This window comes from Melitaea cinxia, chromosome 17 (assembly GCF_905220565.1).
Source record: "Melitaea cinxia chromosome 17, ilMelCinx1.1, whole genome shotgun sequence".
NCBI lineage: Eukaryota > Metazoa > Arthropoda > Insecta > Lepidoptera > Nymphalidae > Melitaea > Melitaea cinxia.
Window position 1 is genome coordinate 3626394 of NC_059410.1, and position 22537 is coordinate 3648930.

Here is a 22537-nt window from a genome sequence, read left to right on the forward strand (position 1 = left end):
AAATGTAAGATGTATATTTTAGAGACAGTTCCCAAAGTATACCATATTTTGATGAGTCCCCAAACCATCGTTATAGTATATGAATTGTTATATAATCGAAAATATTTGTTCATACGTTAACATATGAACATATGTTAATTATGAGGCTTATCTTAAGACTATATTAAAAAATCACAATGTGGCCCAAAGCATACGTTAGGCATATATATATATATATATATTGTATACGGTCGGGTTGAGTAACCTCTTCCTTTTTGAACTTGGTTCAAAATATTTGAAGTATTAAATTTTACACAAAAATATCTCCATTCTAAATAAAAACAATTAAAATTTCAATCAAATTACAGCAGGCAGCTTTTTCATTTCTCTGAAGCGAACATTAAATTCTTTTTTATTAATCATAAAATTTATATCAACAAATTTTACAATCATAACGATCCAGGAAATACTTGCCAAATACCAATTTGAATAAAATGATGAAATCAAATTATGAAATTTGACAACTATTTTTTATATCTTTTAATACTTGCTTTTTATTTTAGATTGGTATACTTTTTTTATGAATTTTGTGGCAACTTGTTTTTATGAAGGCATCTAAAGTAATGAAATGCATATTTGCATGTGTGTTATTTTATACGTATAACATAAAATAAAGTTTATTATAGCTGTTCATAGAAGTTTCCAGTGTGCACGGGATTTATGACGTCATCAGAAATTCAATATGGTGGATGATAGCTTTTTCAATGCAAAAAAATTATTTTGTACTATCATTTGTGTTATTTTCTTACTAAAGTGAACTGTTTAACATAAACAAATAAATCATCATTCATCGTCACTACAGCCTATACAATCCACTGTTGGACATAGGCCTCCACAAGTTTACGCCAAAAATAACGTGATCTCACGTTCACTGTGTGGCTACGGTACTAAAGAATATAGCCACCCCCTCTCTTCCCATGGGTGTCGTAAGAGGCGACTAAGGGATAACAAGGTTCCACTACCACCTTGGAACTTAAGAAGCAGGCCGATGGCGGGATAACCATCTAACCGCTGGCTTTGAAACACATAGGCCGAAGAAGGGCAGCAGCGTCTTCGGTGCGACAAAGCCAGCCCTGCGGTCACCAACCCGCCTGCCCAGCGTGGTGACTATAGGCAAAACACATGAGTTCAAACAAATAAATACAAGAAAATAATTTTTAAAAAGTATTTATTTAATGCTATTTACAACATATTATTTTAATAAATAATAATTCACCTTTTCTTCACTGGTATCACGAAGCTTAACAAAGTAACAACTGAAAAAAAAGTTTTAGTTTTTTTATTGAATTATCAATTTATTTGTTTTTGTTTTAATGCCAGCTAACAGTTAATGTTAAGCTAGAAAGTATGTTTGTGTCTGTGTTTATTTGACTTAAAATATAAATATAATATGTTCTATTGAACTGATCCAGTAATTTAGTTTGATTCGAAAAATTTCGTTATTTAATAAAATAATGTCAATAAATTCCATTCAGGCACAACCTCGCACAGGCGCAAATCTATTATGTAAATGACAAGATGGTATTCCAAAAAAGTTTTTATATTTCGTATAAGGAGCCAAGCAAGCTACTTGTAACATTTTGATCATTCAAAACAAGAATCCTACAGGGTGAAATTACTGCCGCGAAATAATAACAGTGAACAAAATTTGAAGTTTCGAGTAAAATTCGACTAAGGACCAATAAAGATGTGAAAGTGTGGCTATCGAAAAAAAGCTTTCATAATAAAGTAATTATAAAAATAAATTGTAATAAGATCTCAAATGACATAAGGCTCTGACCCTAAGATCTGAGAGACTAAGAATGACAAAGGAAGTCATACATGTGTATATGTATAATAATAAACGCTTTACACTCAACAGTTCCAGTGGTATCAAGTATCAAAGTATTGCAAATACACACAATACAAATGCAATATCCAAACCACGACAAACATCTGTATGGCCAATACAATTTACAATTTGTCATGTGTGAGAACCAAAACCGCAACCGTCAACGCACAGTACGTTGATACGTTGGCGTTTTGGTAGCGCCACTTGCTATGACCACAGTGCCAATCTTCAATATAATTATAAATAAGAATAACTTAGAATATATTATAGAAATAGCATAATACTTACATGCCATAGTTCCCGCCATTGTGAAGAATGGCACAACACAGCCAATATCCAACAGAACTGGGAAGATCACATTGCCAACCAATGTTCCTATACGGCCAGTTGTCATAATCAGCCCTATAGCTAAAGACCTGAAAAATAAATTAAACGGTGATATATTTATTATATGAGTTTATTTTTACAAATGGCTCAAGTTACAAAAGATCAAGGTATCATATTTCGTGTTTAATCAAATATTGTTGGATGAGTGTCCTAAGCATGCCTTTTTTACGTAAGTACCAAATTTCACGATGTCTGCCATTTTTTGTCAAATGAGGTGCCAATTTCAGTAAGATAACATTAAGAAAATGAAAAATATTTTTTTTGTTTGTTCTATACAACTATTAATTGCTTGTGACAAAAACGGATAGTTCAAACATTTTTGGTCGTTAAGTCCCCTTCAAAATTCAGTACGTTTCAAATTTCTTAAAAGAGAGACATATCTCTCTTGTTCTTAAAATTTAAATAAATAATTAATTAGAATAAATCAAAGAACTGAAAAATCGATTGATTAGATACTGCTAATTAATAAGACTATTTGAAAAGAAAAAAATTATATAAACCATAAGTTAATTACGATTTTATTAGTCTTTTCTTAGTCTTGCTAATTTTTAAAAAAACTAGTTTTGCGATATTATATCTATCTTTGTCCTTCGTCAAATCATAGTAACGAGCATAAAAATACTTGAATAAATGCAGTAACAATTTTTACGGCCATGTCCCAAAAATCAAGACCAACAAAAATGAAAAATGAGTCAAGATAATTTTAAATTTTGTTTAAATTCATGATTCCATTTCGCGTAACATAGTTTACTTAATTTATATATAAAAAATAAATATAGCAGAAAAGGAAATACTGCGATAACGAATTAAATTATATACTGTTGTGTTTTCATAAATAATGTATTTTCTGAATATTTTTAACGTGTCAATTTGTTTTATACAAAACTTGAAACGGACTTTTTGATATAAAACAGTTCCTTTACTACCCACTAACGGAAAAGAGAGCATATTGCCATTTTGCCTGACGTATGATAAAATTTTATTTGCGTGTTTGAATATAAATATATTCTGTATATGTTTTCTGGTGGTTAAATATTCTGTGATGCTCAAAACTTTATTATGATTAGTCCCAATCGACCGATCTTTCATCATCTCCGTTTTACGAGACTTTGGCAAAATATCTGTACTATTTTTGCCTTTTTTGAAAACCACAAATCCTTTAATGAATTAATTGAAAGTAGTCAAATAATAATAATAGTGCTGTGTGGCTACGGCACTAAAGAATTTAGCCACCCCTTCTCTTTCCGTGGGTGTCGTAAGAGGCGACTAAGGGATAACAAGGTTCCACAACCACCTTGGAACTTAAGAAGCCGACCGATAACCATCCAACTGCTGGCTTTGAAATACACAGGCCGAAGACGGGCAGCAGCGTCTTCGGTGCGACAAAGCCAGTACTGCGGTCACCAACCCGCCTGCCCAGCGTGGTGACTATGGGCAAAACACATGAGTTCACGTTATTTTTGGCGTAAACTTGTGGAGGCCTATGTCCAGCAGTGGACCGTATAGGCTGTAATGATGAGTCAAATAATAGTCTTGACCTTTATATAGGTATGATGCTAGGACAACATGTAAAAATAAATTATTATTAGGAAAATAAATTGAATAATAATAATGTAAGATTAGCGGCGTAGCGTGGTTTTTGGGTGCCAGGGGCGGAAGGAAGTTTTGCCGCCCTCGTATTTAAGTATTTCAATTTAATCTATACTATACATTACATACATTAATATAGAGAACTTTTCGGCAAGATCAGTCATCATTATTTTGCATTGTGCAGGTTATATTTTAAATATTTTTTTTTTTAATCCTGTATGAATAGAAATCATTCTCGCTGATTATTAGTCATAAACGGGGAATTCCCATAAGTATAGACGTTGCCAGTCGCTACAAAATATCATTCAAAGAACAGGGATTCCCCGACTTCGCCACAAAATAAGTAATGGAAAATTCCGTGCCCCTTTCAATCGGTCTGAATTTCTATTTGCGATAAAAATAATATAAAATGGTTCAAATACTTACAAAATATTTTTATTATTTAAGTATTGTTCACTTTTGTCGCCCCGTAAAAAGTGCCACACGGGTCGGGCCGCGCCTGCTGCCCCACTACGCTACGCCACTGTGTAAGATGCTATCTAAGATGTATTATGTTAAATATTTTTTTTGTTGTTGTTTTTTTTTTGGACCGGTTCTTACCGTGGGTGGACTCACGTCTGTTTTAGAGATATTAAGATAGTATATCTAAGTTAAGTAATGATGTTCTTGAAAAACGCCTAATTTCATAAATAGCTGGTTTTAAGAATAAAAAGGACATGGGTGTCAAAAGCCCGTGAATGTATTTAAATTAAAAAAAAGTAGTAAAATAAAAACATATCTCATAGGATCTTTCCAATACAATAAACATTTCGAGGCCGTTGTTGACTCTAGCCCTGCCTCTCCCCTCGAGCTCTACCTTAATCAGAAAAGTGTAATGATACTACTTGAGAGAATATATATACCTATAAAACTGGGGACTTCACCAGTCGAGCTGGTCTAAATTTGATCTTCTTCTTCTTGGAATATTTCTGCTAAAAATCTCATAAATGTAAGAGATGGATTAAATATAACAGTAAAGGCCCGAATCAGTGATTACTGATGTCTACGCGTACGAAACCGTATACATTACGAAAATGTTTATTCATATTGTACTTTTAATAACACTCACCATACTACCTTCCTAATTTTCACCGTGTTTAGTTTAATAATGCGTAATAATATATGGAGTACAACGAAAACAATATGCCGTATATCTCCCAGCGTTTATTAGCAAATTTTACAAGACAATTAATCAAAATGATAATAATCGGCGCCTTCACAGTCATAAATTAAACATGTGGAAACTTTATAGTTTATTTTCAAGGCGATATTACGTGATATTTATAACTTTATTAATTTTAATTTGTTTTACAGTGATACATTATGGACGATACATCACGCGTTTACTTTGTAAACTGTAGTGTAGTGAATCATTTTAAAATGTACATGAATGCTGTTTAATTTATTAACGTTGATTTTGTTAAATGAAACTTACGTACTGTTATTAACGCTTAAAATGTGTACACTTTATACACTTTTAAGCAGGAAAAATTTGTAAAGTTTTTATGGAAGATTGTAGTAACTAATTTCTTAAGTTACGGAACTTTTGAAAATTATTCTTCTTACAAAGCTGCTGAATGTATCATAGGTGATAGTTTGTTATGGGTCATCACGTCAACCTATCGTAGTCCACTGCTGGACATAGACCTACAAGTTCATGCCAAAACTGGGGTGAACTCATGTGCGTTGCCCATGGTTACTACGCTGGGCAGGTGGGTTGGTGACCACAGGGCTGTCTTTGTCACACCGAAGACACTACTGCCCGTTTTCGGCCTGTGTATTTCAAACCCAGCAGTTGGATGGTTATCCCGCCATCGGTCGGCTTTTTAAGTTCCATGGTGGTAGTGGAACCTTGTTATCCCTTAGTCGCCTCTTACGACACCCAGGGGAAGGAGAGAGGGGGCGGCTATATTCTTTACTGCCGTAACCACATTACCAAATAATATTTAATAAATACCGTATCATAGGTTACCTTGAATTTAAAACATATTGATATCTAATACTATTAAACGAGCAACTCTTGTGTATATAATCTGAATCTCGGAAACGGCTCCACCTATTTTCATGAAATTTAGTATCCAGGGGGTTTCGGGGGCGATAAATCGATGTTGCTTGTATCTGTTTTTAAACAATAAAAAATGGCTACAATATCGTTAGAATGCGAAGGTAAATTTCGCAATTGTCAATATAGTTATCATAGCTCACGTGGGAAATCGGCCGGTCGGGATCGACGAGAAGACCACGGTTCAAATCTCATATCACCAGATCGATTATTTTTTCTTTTTTTTTTTTCTTATTGCACTAATGATTTTTTATTTAAATAAATAGTTCATATTTTTTATTATTATGTCGGTAAAATGGAAAAATATTATTCATATTTTATCAAAATGTAATTCGTATTTAAATATGATTTTCAAAAAACACGATTTACTAAAAATACCGAGCTAAGCTCGGTCATCCAGGTACTAAGTAATTATTAGTTACTTTCGTTACTTCGTATCATTTGACTCAATGACAATTTGATCGTTTCTACGAAATTATTGTAAATACATTATTTTTTTCATTTTATTTATACAACTCTACAAATTCATGCACATTCAAATATTGAATATGTAATTCAGTATACTCTGTGTAAATATGCATTTAATAGCGATTCTGATAATCAATTTGGTAAAAAAAAAAAGATGGATTATTCGGTTTTGAAGAAATGATACCGTATGCAATATGTATAATTGTATAGAGGAATATAATATATAGGAATAAATATGATAATTGTATATACGTAGAAAGCTACTTACAGCAAATGTCGATTTTTTTTATATTTAAAATGAACGCTCCTAAGCTCTAAAATGACCATGCCCTTTATCATGCATTATAATTATGTATGCACAACAGGTGATTTATTACCTAAAACTACAGATCGACAGACTGCCTAGTAAACCTATGACGTGGTCAGACGTTGACGGTATTTTTCAGTTACAATATCTTAATTTTTTTATATGCACATACACAATCACACAAGCACACACACGTATATATTTATGTAATGTATTTATTTATATTTTTTGCTATACCTACAAGTGACTGTTCTTTTTAAAAATGTTTACCAAATGTACTATCATTTTTCTTATTATACTTTTTTTAAATTATAAACGGAGACAGGAAACTGTTGCGAAAGGGTGGAAGCTATTTTCATCCCTATTGTAATTGTCTTTTGATCCCCCTACAATCTATGTAAACCCTGTGAACCCTGTTGAATCCTTTGTGAGTACATATAACACGTATAGATGTAATGGAGACGTGCTGTAAGAACACTCTTAGAATCTCGTAAGCGACATCCAAGTAGAATACGATGATATAGGGTTATCTGCATAACATCTGATTTATATGATGGTTGGCGAATACAATATAGCCTAGCCTATTTTCAACCAACACGTTCTGGATTTATTTTTAATATTGGTAAAGTAAATAAAAAAATATTTTTTATCGATTAAACGGGGGTGTTTTGACGACGCGTTGGCGCAACGATCACATCACTGGTTTGTGGTGTTGCACTGACGGTCGCGGGTTCAATCCCCGCACATGACAAACATTTATATTGGCACGCTAATCCATCAGTCCTGATTGTTATCATGTACACCTGAAACCGATCGTTACTCATAGTAGGAAATATATCCGCCAACCCGCATTAGATCAGAGTGGTGGATTAAGTTCTGATCGTTCTCCTGCATGGAGAAAGAGGCCTATGCCCAGCAGTGGGATATTAGAAGCTGAAGTGAAATAGAGGGGTGAATTTTGTTTCAAGCTCTGACCTCATACCACATACACATACTGTTCACATAGAAAAAGCAAAATAGAATGACAGACACCAACCTCGTTGTGGTCGGGAAGTGATCAACGACCAGAAACTGATTGAGGCTCATCAGCATTTGTGCAAGCGCCACAATACTGGAGAACATGGCCACCATCGCGATCTTTGAATTTGCCCATCTCAACGCAAGAGTAAAAGATGCACAAATCATACTACACACTATGAACAAATTCTTCTTTCCGACCTTGTTGACTAATACTCCGCCGATTATGTATGGAATACAGCATATGCAACCTAGTACAACGGTGTTTATGTACGTTTCTGTTCCACTGACGTTCTGGAAAAGAAGCAATATATAGCAAAATTAGTTTTTGTATGATAAAAAAGGACAAAATTTTATTAATTACGTTTCAGTATATAACTATTTTCAATGACATATTCCAGTTATTGGGTATCATGTTACCATATAAAAAAAAATAAATAATAAAAATCATTTAACATGTTCTACAAATCAACTAAGGATACATACAGGAATACATATATCGTTTTGAGTGTGATTAAGCTTTTTCATTTTTAGATCCTGTGTATAAGTATCGAGCATCACACATAAATCTTGATTTTCTTCTGTCGCATAGTGTTCCACAATCGTTGATAATTGAGGAAACCATAGCCTGATTACATTGAACCTGAAAAAAATATCGAAGGCACGTTGTCACTTTGAAATATAAAAATATATATAATTGAATAAAAAAAGATAATACATAATCGATGACTAAGTGAACTTAGGTTTCTATATAAAAAGAAAGACTAAAAATAAATTGTAATTTTCCGGTACTCAATGATATAATTTAAACGAACAATTCATAAAACCTGTGAGTTAAAGTAAAAAATTAGATCTTTGAAATTAGGAGAAAAAAATAGTTATTATGATTTCGTTAGTATAAAAAAATGCCTGAGAAACAAAAAGGAAAGCAAAGGGACGTAATTAAACTATCTTTTAGTATCAAAAATAATAGATATAACATATATGGTACTCACAAATTCATGATGAAGAAATTCGTAGTGCAAAATAATAATGCATATAAACCCAAAGGCCTGTGGAATATAGGCTTAATGTTGTGAAGACCAACTGACAGCATGTGACTGAAACTGGTTTGCGATTTACTTGCTGTTGATTCATCAATCTTGATCTTCGTCTTGTCTTTCCATATGTTTACGAACTGTAATATGAAAAAGGACATGTTAAACACAATTATTATACAACCCCTCACACGATGATAATCTTAAATGCACATAAGGCAGAAATGCCTCTTATCACTCTCATTAAGGGAACTCACCCTTGAACGCTACCGTTGATAAAAAATAAGTCAGTAAATTTTATAATCTGATGGATGGTATTGGCTAGGATGACGTCACAGCCATAAATAATTCCAGCCAATGGCAGCCATATTCTAAGAATTTATATCAAGAATTTTCGCGGTATATCTACACGAACAGCGGGAATTTATGTTGCCACCTTAAGGTGCTTACCAAGGTTTACTTTACATATTTTACAATCCATAGAATATGTGATTTATTACTATAAATATAATGTGGCTTAGTGTTGTGTGTTAGATAAGAGGCCTGCAAATTTTTATTGGATAGTACCATAATTAGGAATAAATTATAGATAGCTATATTTTTATATCATTGCTATTAATCTGTTTGCTTTTAGATTTTGTGAATTAATTTTGGATTTAAAAAATGAATTTCTATTCAATATTTAATTAAACTTTTTCGTATTTTATCGCGGTTTATTAAGTTTTTTACATACCCGACGTTTCGGATACTTTACAGCTACCATGGTTACGGGAGTTCTTCCGTATTTCATTATAATGAGTGAAATTCGCGTAAACATTAGAATAATTATATCTGTATATATATAAAAATATCGTATGTGGTAGGTGGCGCTGCTATCGGTATGTAAGCAATCAAATTAGGTAGCTTTTTTCTGGGCAGGACAACGTCGGCCGGGTACGCTAGTATATTATAATTTTTGAGATATGTTTAATTATCATTTGTGACTAATCTTATTTTATAATAAACTACTTATTGCCGCGTTTTCACCCACATTGCTATATAACCTTCTTCGGAAGAAACGAAAATTAAATTAGACTATTCGTTATAAATTTATCAATGTACATAATGTAATTGAAACATTTTCATTCCACTTTAGCAAATAGTTAATTATTTTAGAGCTTTATTGTACAAAAATATGAAATGATAAAATAAAACCAAAGCTTTAATGCACATTTTTAATAAATTCACATTTTAATGATAAAAGCAATGGCAATTTAGTTAATTATTTTGTATTTTTTATTCGACTGCACAAAGCTAATAACAGATAAGGGCTTCGATTTGAATACAATTTACCTATTATTTATTTAATAACGTGACAGTATGAGAATCCCTTTTATTAATTATTTTCACGCGACGTGATAGACGACCGTTTATTAAATTAATTTAAAAATAAACAAAATTATCTTCGGCTCTATTAAGAGCCGTCAAATTTCCAAAACATTTTAATGGAGTGTTTGTGAATGTATAATTAATTTAGCAATCAGGTTTGTGCTTTCATTTTTATTTAATCAATTTCGGATAACATGTGATGACAATATGTGTGTGGTATGGTATAATAAATAATAAATAAACGCCTCACATTCGACGATCTCCACTAGGATTTACTAATGTGTCGTGGGTTCCGAAACACACAATACACAAACACAAACACTCAAACCAAGGCAAACATCTGTATGACCTATGCAAATGTATGGTTTGGAATTTAACCCTCGACTGTCAGTAGGTATAACAGCTATAAGACAGTGGTATGTATGATATGGTTTGGTACAATCAATAACGGATAATTGGTATAAACTGTAACAAGTCCAATTTAAAAATTTGAAAGTATTTTTAGAAAAAAAAAATGTTAGATATCGATATTTGTCTACCTGTATATATTTTATCTGTGCATTATCCCAGAACTATTGAGTATACTGAAATTAAACCGGGGAACATTTGAGTTTATACTATTAGACCAGTGTCGATAATTTTTGAAATAAAAAAAAAAATATAATAGGATAAAACCCGTTGTAAAAGGAATACAATACAATGAAAATGAAAGGATAAATTATGGCTGATCTGAGATCAGGAAGTGGTAGGGAGGGGGGGATAAGGGTAAAACACGGTTTATCTCGATTTCCGGCTAAACTACAAGTCTTATGGATAAAAGTTCAACGTAAAAGTTATAGGTAATAAAAAGATCCATCTTTTGTTTTAGTAATTTTTTCACATAAGCTCAAAATTCGGGGGAAAAATAAAAAACCCATTCCTATTTTTGATTTTTCGTTTTTTTTCCAAATTTAATAAAAACTTGCTTTTTTATGTCTCAAATACAGTGTAATTTTTTTTATTTTTTTTATTTATTTATTTTTTCACCTTATTTTAACAATCGGAAATTCTCACGTCAAAATATCAGCTTTTTTAAAAAAGGTGGTGGGATTTTTGTTTGATGAAAGATTTACTTTCTATTAATGAACTTTATCATTTGTTACAGGTACGTCATAAAGGGAAAAAATCTAGTGGGCGTTTGGTCGGTCTACCAGAAGACTCCTGATTTGCTACCACTCGGCTCTCCTGGATCGTTAATTTTTTTTTCTTTTTTTTTTGTATCACTAGGTCGGCAAACAAGCGTACGGCTCACCAGATGGTAAGCGATTACGCCTTTACATTAAGCTTATACACGCCTGCAACACCAGAAGCATCGCAAGCGTGTTGCCTACCCAATCCCCAATCAGGAGCTCTGGTCACCTTACTCACCAACAGGAACACAATACTGTTTGAAAACAATGTTATTTAGCTGCGATCTTCTGTAAGATCGAGGTACTTCCCCAGTCGGGCTGCTCCATATGCATGCATCCGTTAATTTATACAAATTAGTGACCCAGATAAGCCAGGTGGTAGTGATCTCAACTCTACAAACATTTTTTTACTCTAAAACTTGGTTTTAAAATCAACAAAATAATTAATTTTCATTAGTACTGTACAATATTATTGTATATTTAGTATTACGAAAGATATAAAGATGAATATTAAATATGGCTCTCAACGGTAAAAACAATGTCTTGAATTCTCCTTGAATACTCCAACAAAGATTCTTTTGATATTCCCTTAAAAGAGAATAAATGAATATGAGATAAAGTATTAATTTTATATCATTCCGATTTTGCTGAAATACATTTACAGCCGTCATATAATATAACCATATTTGAAAATGGTACTCGAAAATGAAAAACTAAAAAAATAATAATCTTGCAACGATCTTATTATCAAACTATACACTTAATTGAAGAAATTCGGAAAATATTTTTGTAGATTCTGATACAATTGATTTTATATAAATTATATTATATGTATTATTACCAATATAAATCATTAACAAATAAAAATCAATAAAAGCTTTTATATATCGATCTTTTTTTTCTATTCGAACGTAAGTAGTGTGATTTGGCAAAATAAAAACACATCAATTCTTTGGCGATTGATTTTGATATCCATTAAGGATTTCTTTCATATATCTCTAGAGTAATCAAATCGTGATAATATTTATATATGACTACTAGCTTCTGCGCGCGACTTCGTCCGCGTGGAACAGCGGCGCGCACAATACTTGATTATTATTTTGCTGCTATGTTATTTTAAAACCGCGACATCTCCTGAGGTACTCATTGAAATCGAATTATGTAAAGGCCATTTTGTTTTAAATTAAATACTTGTGATGAATAACGTATTTATTTAGATAAGGATTAAGATCATGTTTATATAAACATCTTCGCAAATAATGTATTATTTTAGAACAAACTTGGTTAGCAAAAAAAAAGTTATAGTGAGCCAACCTTAAAAGATAGATATATGCTGTCGCGGACTTTTTTTAGAACTTTTAAAGAGGATCAATTCTGTCATACATGATTTTTGCGAAACTTTACCTGTTTTGACAACGCACGCAGCGGAAGCTCTTAAAAGGAAAAAAGAACCCCCAATTTTGAAACATTCTTCATTGGTGCTCCGCTCTTATTCGTCTTAGCGTGATGATATATAGCCTATAACCTTCCTCGATAAATGGGCTATCTAACACTAAAAGAATTTTTCAGTTCGGACCAGTAGTTTTTGAGATTAGCGCGTTCAAACAAACAAACAAACTCTTCAACTTTATAATATTAGTATAGATTTAATGTATTATATTTTTAATCGCTTCAACCTGTAATATCCCACTGCTGGATATAGGTCTCTTTCCCCATGTAAGGGAAGGATCAGAACTTAATCCACCACGCTGTTCCAAAGAGGATTGGCGGATATATTCCCTACTATGAGTAACGATCGCTATCAGGTACATATGATAACAACCGGGACCAACGGCTTAACGTACTCTTCGGAGACCCACAAGGACTACACAAACACTCAGACCACGGCAAATGTATGTATGGCCAATACAAATGCCCAACCGCCAGCGCAACAGCCACAAGCCAATGCTGTAACCGTTGCGCCAACGCGTATATAATAAATAAATAAATAAATAAATAAATCAATAAAAATTACAGTATAATCAATCAGCAAATTTAGAAGAATGATATTTAAAAAAGATAGTCTTAAACCATAACCTCTTTTTAAAAGCTTTTTTAAAATAAAATACATTCGAGGAATACAATATGTTAAATACGTATATTTATCTAGACGCCTTTCATCGTCAATCTTGCGGTTCCTAACACTAGTGCAGTCCCTGGCGGACTTCCAATCGCACCTTTGATTGCATAATTGCGAATGCAACTAAAACGAATTTTCCCGACCCATTTGGCTCGTACGTTCCCATGAAAATATTAGAAGGAAATAATTTATTGCTCTAAGAATATATTGCTAGACGTTACTGTTACATTTCTTAGTACGCTGTGAATTCGAGTGACTTTATAGTTAAATTTTATGGTATTAGACATTATTACAAAGGAATTTTTTTTTCTTTCTTTGTAATGGTAGCTAAAACAGACATGACATTTTAGTCTTTTAAATTTTAGAATTTGTATCAGCATACTTTCTTGGTGACATATCAAGGAGACGGCCTTAAAAGCTAAAACCGCAGCGAATATAACTGAATGCGTCACTTATCCTTCGTGATATATTTATTATCTTTTTATTTAAAACATTTATATCTATGATTAACGCGACATTTAATTATTATTATTATATATATATTTTATTTTTATAAAGCATCAAAACCAGAAAATTGATTTTAAAATATAACCGACATGTACTGTCAGTATTCTTGCATCCTTTTATTATTCCATTGCCTGGAATATATATTCAATTTGAACTCACTTTTCGTGTTTGGAGACCAATTTATTAAGTAAAGTTACAAGCGAGAGAAACATAAAGCTGTGACTTTTGTGAGTTAGCGATAACAAAAAAAAATGAACAGTCTGACACTTTCAGTAACTATGTGTAAGTAAAGTCACTTGAAAGAATGTATTTCTTTGATATAATTCTTATACGTCTTCAACGAAGTTGTTAACAAAAAACGCTACCCTTTCGCGTCAAAAACTTTTCTAGTTTATATAGTCTATCGTCAATTAATCAAAAAAAAAAAACCATAATTACCAGATAATACATAGCCTACATAATGAAATAAAAAAAATTTAATCTAGATGCAGAAATGTCAAAAACATTGCAGTTCTTTATTATACAAGCAAAATAATTTAAAAAATACTCTCCAATTAGCAAAATATGAATAAATCTAACTTAATTTGGATCTAACTTTAATTGGAAGAAATCGCTCTTTAGCGATAAGATCGCCTTTGTAGATCTTGTATTGTATATTTCTTTATTTCTGTCTGTATTTCGATGTTAAGAAAAAATAAATAAAAACACATTTTTTTTAAACATTAGCATTCAACGGTGTGACTAAAATCATTGTTGATTTATCCGCACATCGGTATTCGATATCATACGCTCACAATTATCAAAAATAAGTGGAAATTAATTTATGATTTCGTATTGATAATATTTCGCTCTGGGCAGGTTTTTGGAAACCAAATATTAGGAATAAGGTTGACGAACTTGACCAAAAAATATTAAATTTTCAGACCTTTCTCGCAAGTAGACTAAATCATAATATCATATATCACAACCAATCGTTACATACGTTGATTTCGGTGCAGACATTGGATTTGACAAATATCGAACATTTTATCACCATTAAAAATTCCATAATATGTAATTCTTTTAGTTTTAATGAAAGATCAAATAATGGCAATATCACTACATTGTATAAAACAAAGTCGCTTCCCGCTGTATGTATGCTTAGATCTTTAAAACTACGCAACGGATTTTGATGCGGTTTTCTTTAGAGTGATATCAGAGGAAGGTTTATATGTATAATACATACATAACATAGTAGAGGAACACTGATAGTTTTTGCACCCGTGCGAAGCCGGGACGGATCGGTAGTAATTCATAAAATTTTCCCCCGCATTGTTAAAACTATTCCATGAAAATGTACATACCGGGTAAGTGTCAGCTGGTTTTCTCGTATTCTGTACGTATATTTTAATAAGAGTTTCTCTCGCATCGTCATACCGTTTCTGAGTTATACAATACTTTGGACTCTCTGGCAAAAAAGTGTACATGAAGCAGGCGGATATTGACCATAGGGACATGATAAATAGATAGAAGTTCCACGTGTTTAGCACTGAAATAATAAAAAATATACACATATTATCCGATAGATGTTTGAAATAAAGGAAAAAATAATATTGAGTTTGCACTAAAGTTTTACTATTAATTATATAAAGTCAAGACTTTTAGAGTTTGTAACATTAAAGCACATTTGTCAAGATTCTGGTTATGCTTTTTTGAACTCAATAATAAGCAAGCAATCTAACTAAAATAGCTAAATAATAGATAAATATATATCACGATTTTTATAGTCTGTTACATCTACTCTCTCTTAGAAATAGTAATGTAATATTTTATAGTCTGTAATTTTCGTAAAAAAGAGGCTTTATACTTAAAAATATATTTTTTAATCCAACTAACAGCCCCTGAGAATAAATAGCCTCTACAAACAAACTCTAAAATTAATTTAGTATTAATATTAAAAAGTTTAATCAAAATCTTTATTTAATTTTGAAAGTAGATAAAAAAGTCGGCATAGCTTCAAGGCACTTTAAGGTAAAAACAAACAAAAAACCGACTTCGTTTTATTACGTTAATTTATAAAATAAATCAAATTATATAATAAAATGAACAAGAAGTCATAACTAACAATACAGTGATGTAGGCATCACTGTATTGTTACCACTCGGCAATTATGTACAGTATAGGTAGATTTTTTATCGGAGGTTAATATTTGTTATTTCTGACTTTACCTTAATTCCGGTGCTGTGGTAAGTGTACTCATGCTCCATACTGCGACTATCACGCGTTATTTTCGAACAAATTTACGTAAAAATGATCTTTACTGCAAGATCAAAATACGATACGAACTGACCTTTAACGACTGACAAATCGACACTTTTAAACAAAATAACGCGTCAGACATAATCTTCTAATAAAATTAGTAACATTGCGTGCTAGAATATAGGTTTAGAAATTCGAAAAATACCCAAAACCGAATTGGAGCACCCCACTGTCCACGTGGTCTTGGTCTGCCCTACCCCTAGAGTGTTTTTTTTAAGCCGCGGCGGCGCGGAGGGAGGGCAGCGTTACTCTAACCTTAAAGGTTACAGCGGGGTTTAACAAAAATTTAACCTCCGATAAAAAAAATCTACCTATATTGTACATAATAACCCATTAAGAATAATATTAGGATGTTAATCTTACCTAAAGCGCCATTGAAAAAAACACTCATCCAATCATTCGGTAGTATCGCCCATGATATGAGAGCAACGAGTATCTGAGATACCGACGCAAATGACGATTGTAAAAATAGGATACGATCTCGTATGCCATTGTGACAAAACTCCGACGTTAGCGATACGACTGGCGTGAAACATGTGGCGAACCTGCGAACAATATTTTAAATAAATAATGAAAACATATTATTTTTAATATTATAAATAACGTAAATAAATCACTTTTATTTATGTGTTATAGTCTAGCATCATGAATATAATGCGCCATCTTCATAGTAAGATGTATTCAAAATTCTAACTCAAGTCAAATCAATTTCTAATCAATAATCAATATTTAAACACAAAATATGCAATTGCGGAAATATATAATAGAGATTTGTATTAGATGTTTTAATGTAAGTTCAATATTTACATGATTTTGGTTGGGTGATGCAAAATCGTAAATATATTAAAAAGGACCTATGTATTCAATATGAGACTAGTAAAATGGAATCTTAGTTCAGTAGCCACTAGATTTAATTTCGAATATGTAGTATATGTCGGATACGAAATTTTCTAACACTGGCTACTTATATTTGCACTTTTCCGACTTTATGTCATTCTACTAAAATATTGTACGCAAACATTTACAGTATGTAATAATTAATATATTGTTTTAAGCCGATGAGTTGAACCGGAACTATAACAGCTTTTAAATAAACAACGTAGCGCTGGGCAAAGAGCTATGCTTCTTGTAGGGAGAACTTATTGCGCCATCTTGATATGCAGTTCAAATTATCTAAATATATATTGAAACAACTTTTTAGGATTTTATCGCGGTTTATTATTTATTTTTTTTAGATGCCCGACGAGGGCTATGTCAGACTCCTACTGACTAAAAAACCACCACGAGTGAACAGTCCGCCTGGAGGACCACCTCCTGCGACCGTAAACCGCGATAAAATTTGAAAAAGTTGTTTCATTATAATTAGTAAAATTCGTGTAAACACTGGAAATCAATAAGTTAATAAGAAATAATAATACTCTTTACCGTACAACACTCTATATAATATGATTGCGTGTGGTTCTAATTTCGTACGATTACTTTTGTGTCTCCTCTTGAAGTAGACGTTTTAATACTCATAATATCATTCTCATTCACTCAGTTGATGATATAACGATGGTACATATACATAGATACGGCTTTCTTTGAAAAAAATTAAAAAGTATTATTCTCTTAAAATTATTCCAGTACCTCGTAAAATGGAAGCAAAAAAGTGATTTTTAATTTACACAAAAAGGTCAAGCGAACAAAGTAACTAACACCAATGAACTATAAAATATTTATGACATAATAGCTTCAACCTACAACTACGAAAGTGTTCACGTTGAAACTTAACCAAGTTAAACTTGAACTAAAGGACCTTATGGATGATGAAATGCAACTTCGCTACTTCTGTAAATACAGTTAGTAGTTATATTTTAGATTGTGGTGAGTTGTAGTCAATGTCACTTTTCGATGATGCTTTCTAATGATAAAGAAAAAATTTGAAACACTTACTATTAAATACACTACGACATTCCTAAATTACAAATAACTTAACGAAGTAAACACTGGTTACCACTACCAGAAAACGTTTGAGAAAGGAGGTCCGGTATGGACAAAGCCATCAAAACTACCCTCAAATTTCAATCTCGTGACGAAGACATTTGCAGTTAATGTCGCAATATCGAACTCCGCAAAATGAAAATAAAAAACATGGTCAACAAACATATCCCGGTTTTGAATAATTTTAGGAATAAAATTAACCGTGTTAATCTAAAATCTCATAGTCACTCTTATGTTTATTTTCATTTTTTTTTTAATTTATTTAATTTTAAATCTATTACACAGCTTAAAATAAAATATTTCACAAAAGGGGGACTTAAAGCCATACATACAAACTTATCTAACAGTCAATCTTAAGACGTCCTACATAGGAAAGAAGCCTATTTTCTTTCAGAGAAGTATTTAGAAACTATTTCGTTTCAATTTGATCTCACATAAAGAGTGACAACCAAAATTAATATAAATGATTTTAAGTCTTTTTACTTCGAATTTTGTAACAAAATACTAATTTTCAATGAAATTCCAAAATTTTCATAATTATATTTATTTATTTATTTAACAATTTTACAATTATTTTACAAATATTTTTAACAATTATTTTTTTACGTAAAAAGTATATTAAACTAAATACATAATATATTTGTCATGGAGACTCACGTATAAATGGGTGTGCTTATCTCTGTAAGAGACTTCTTCCAACACACCCAAAAAGTAACGATATTTTAGTAATTATATTTAAAATACGAATTCAAATTATCTGAAGGTGTGGATTAAATGGTTCCACACACGAGAAACAATTAGGAGAGATATAAGTTGAGCAAAATTGTATGAGCTGGATTTAATTAATTAATTTAAGGTTTAATACTTTTAATTTAAAATTAAATGTTGAATAATGAATTAAGTTAAAAATTAATTAATGAATATTTGTAATATTTGTACGTTTCGTTTACATATCTATAGATGATTAGTATGTGCTGTGTCACATTATTAGTCTGGAGATGTGTTTTTTTTTCAGACATATTAACATTTTAGTTTAGAAAATTATTACAATCGTTTGCAAAATTTGATAATTACATAATTTCAACGTAATATGGTTACTTCGCTAACACGATTTCCTGTCATGATCAGATAATATTACACAAAGACTAAACTCATTAGCAAATTATCATCTACTGCATACATTGTGACTAGGTACCAAAAATACACAAACAACTAAAAACTGGTTTAAACCAGATACATTAGATAATATGTTGAAAGCCATTCCTCTCAATGAATGAAGGATTGAAAAAAAGTATTCATTAATAACATAAAATAATAAAATGATTGATACTTACAACAATCCTTCGAAAAACTTAGCGATAACCAAAACTATATAGGTTTGACTCGTCCCACTTATTACTGTGAAAACAAACAGGCCGCCATATCCAAGTAATATAAATGGCTTCCTTCCAAAAGTATCGGTAAGAAACCCGGCAATTATGGATACTAATATCATACCTGGAAAAATATATATAGTGCTGGCATAAAATACTATTGCGTAATTATCGTCATTGAAAGTTTAAGGGCCTGTATCACCGCTATTTGACGGACGACAGAAGCAAACAGATAAAAGTTTTTGAAGTATTTTTCTTATTAACCATCGAATCCCAGTTTATTTATGGGATTATTCTATAAGCAATTGTGTATCTAAAAGATTTAGTTTATGAATTGAGGTGCAACAGGTCCTAATAGCCTATTTACCTCCTGTTGTTAAAGTCTATTCGAAATTTATGTCCAGGATAAACTTTATCCACAACTGAGGTAGGGCACATTAGGAAATTTTCTGCTCAAAATATGGATCAGCCCGACCGGGATAGTACCTCGACCTTACAGAAAACACAGCTAAATAATATTGTTTTCAAGCAGTGTTGTGTTTCTGTTGGTGAGTAATGGTTGACCAGAGCTCCTGGGGAAATTGGGAATAAGGTCGGCAACGCACTTGCGATACTTCTGGTGTTGCAGGTGTCTATAAGCTACGGTAATCGCTTACCATCAGGTGAGCCGTACGCTTGTTTGCCGACCAAGTTATATGTATAAGAAAGCCGGTTATACAGGGCTTAAGAATAAGCTTTACTGTGAGTTCTGAGTACCCGCAAAATTAAGCATAAGTAAACTATACAGCAAAGAAATTGAATTATTATTACTTTTTTATTTTATATTGAAAATTATTAAATACAAGTAATGGAACAGGCTTAGAGATGTCTCATAAAAAAGTATTCATACAGGTGTAAGTCATTTTTATACTTGAACAATATAGACCGAGAGCTTAGGAGGGTCAGACTTTCGTCATTTTGTTTTGTCGTCATTCAAAACCGATAGAAGCAATGGCCAAATATGACGTTTAACTCATGGTTACTTTTTTTTTTAATATAAGTAATAATATATATCCACGGGCTTTTGAACCCATGTACTTTTTTATTTCTATCATGCAATTTTTTTTTAAATCAAGGTAGACGTTACTCAGCAACATCAATGTTTAAATTAGACTAACTTAATGTCTCCAACAGAGACGTGAGTCCACCGACCGGTTCTTATTCTTATTCTTATTATTATTTTTTATGGCTGCTGCTGCTATACTGCTGGCTTTGAAATACACAGGCCGAAGACGGGCAGCAGCGTCTTCGGTGCGACAAAACCAGCCCTGTGGTCACCAACCCGCCTGCTCAGCGTGGTGATTATGGGCAAAACGCATGAGTTCACACCATTTTTGGCGTGATTTTGTGGAGGCCTATGTCCAGTAGTGGACTGCGAAAGGCTGCTGTGATGATGTGATTTTTTTTTTTTTTTTTATGGTTACTTTAGTAGATACCAGGTATCAAAGGTGTATAAAAATACTTCGCACTCGCTTCCACGGCCAACCTAAATGTTTTTCTAAGTCGGGATTGGAGCTATCGAAAATCACCGGCTGAAATCCTCTAATAGGAATCCAAGTGACACGTATATAGTTTAGTTTTACACTATGACGTAAGTTTAGTTACAAAAGTTTGTGACTCTGGTTAACGTGATATCTAATATTACTTTAAACAGAATATTAAAAAAATACGCATAAGAAATGGCGTATGTAAGTGAGTTGCCACTTTGTACACCTTTGATACCTGGTATCTGCCAAAGTAACCATGAGCTGAACTTTATATTTGGCCATTGCTTCAACCTGTGTTGGGAGCATGCGCTGAGAAAATTTCAGCTTTTATAAAATGACGAAAGTCTGGCCCTCACGGGCTCTTGGGTTAATATATTCATACAATTATCATTAATTTATTTTTATGTTTTGACTAAGTTAAGGTTGCTTATAACACTGGGTACTTTATCTAAGTTCGTAATGTACATAATGTTAAGATGTAAATTTTTATTTTATTGTTTGATATTTTGCTACCTTAACTTTCTTTTATTATTGTTATTTTTTTTTTTTGACTGTAAGTGGGGGTATCACTTAATGGCAAAATAAATATTTCATTTCATTTCATTTCAATTTTAAGACATACTTTTCATTTTAAAATATAACATCAGAATATACCAGTTAAGGTGAAAATATTCGTGTATTGTAATCATCCAAAAAACGACCACAAAAATAAAACTGAAGAAGTGGCTTTCTCACAGTAAAAATATTTTTTTTCAAGTATTGTGTTGTCCAATTATCTTTTTTCATTATTTTTAACAATAGCGTATGTTTCTTTGTCATGAATAACATTCTCACCAGTATAGGGCATTGCATTTAAAAGTCCTTTTTGTAGTAAGTTCATGTCGAGATCACATTCCGCTATCGGTAATATGTAGGGTGTGGTATTCGTTATTACAATACCAGACACAAGAGCGACAAAGGCACTGCACAGGAGTCGAATGTGGAATAACCCAACTCCACACGCCTTGAGTGCTGCGTCGTATTCCTGCATCGTTGTTTTGAGAGTGTTGTCGAGTCCATTGTGACCTGGGAACAAAAACAGAGAAGAACTATTTTTATTGAAATATTGATCTGGAAACGGAAACAGACATTGAATATTTATATCGAATAGTCAGTATATTACTTGTTTAATTATTATATTATTCTTTTTAACTGACTTCAAAAAAAGAGGAGGTTACTCATTTCGACCGTATATATGTATTTTCGGAGATAACTTCGTCGTTTATAAACCGATTTTAATAATTCTTTATTTGTTGCAAAGGAGATATTCCAAGTGTGATATCATGTTAAGGAAATTAGGATCTGTTAATGGAATCCCAGAAAAATCGAGGGAAACCCTCGAAAATCGCAGTGACGACTAGTGCGTTTGTTAAGTTTT

The 22537-nt window shown here is 32.1% G+C and overlaps 1 protein-coding gene and 1 long non-coding RNA gene across 2 annotated transcripts; one reads left to right on the top strand and one right to left on the bottom strand.

Moving 5' to 3' along the window:
* Positions 1-1193: 1193 nt before the first annotated feature.
* On the bottom strand, positions 1194-22150 carry LOC123661732 (synaptic vesicle glycoprotein 2A-like). The gene is made up of 9 exons (XM_045596677.1): positions 21955-22150; positions 19556-19718; positions 16602-16783; positions 15284-15468; positions 8736-8917; positions 8280-8383; positions 7760-7964; positions 2159-2286; positions 1194-1295 (listed from the first exon to the last, which is right to left on the bottom strand). Exons 1-9 carry the CDS (start codon positions 22148-22150, stop codon positions 1252-1254), a joined length of 1389 nt encoding a protein of 462 aa, XP_045452633.1. The 3' UTR covers positions 1194-1251.
* On the top strand, positions 9470-20541 carry LOC123661733. The gene is made up of 3 exons (XR_006744391.1): positions 9470-9550; positions 19785-19789; positions 20531-20541. It is a non-coding gene; the product is annotated as an uncharacterized LOC123661733 (long non-coding RNA).
* Positions 22151-22537: the final 387 nt, after the last annotated feature.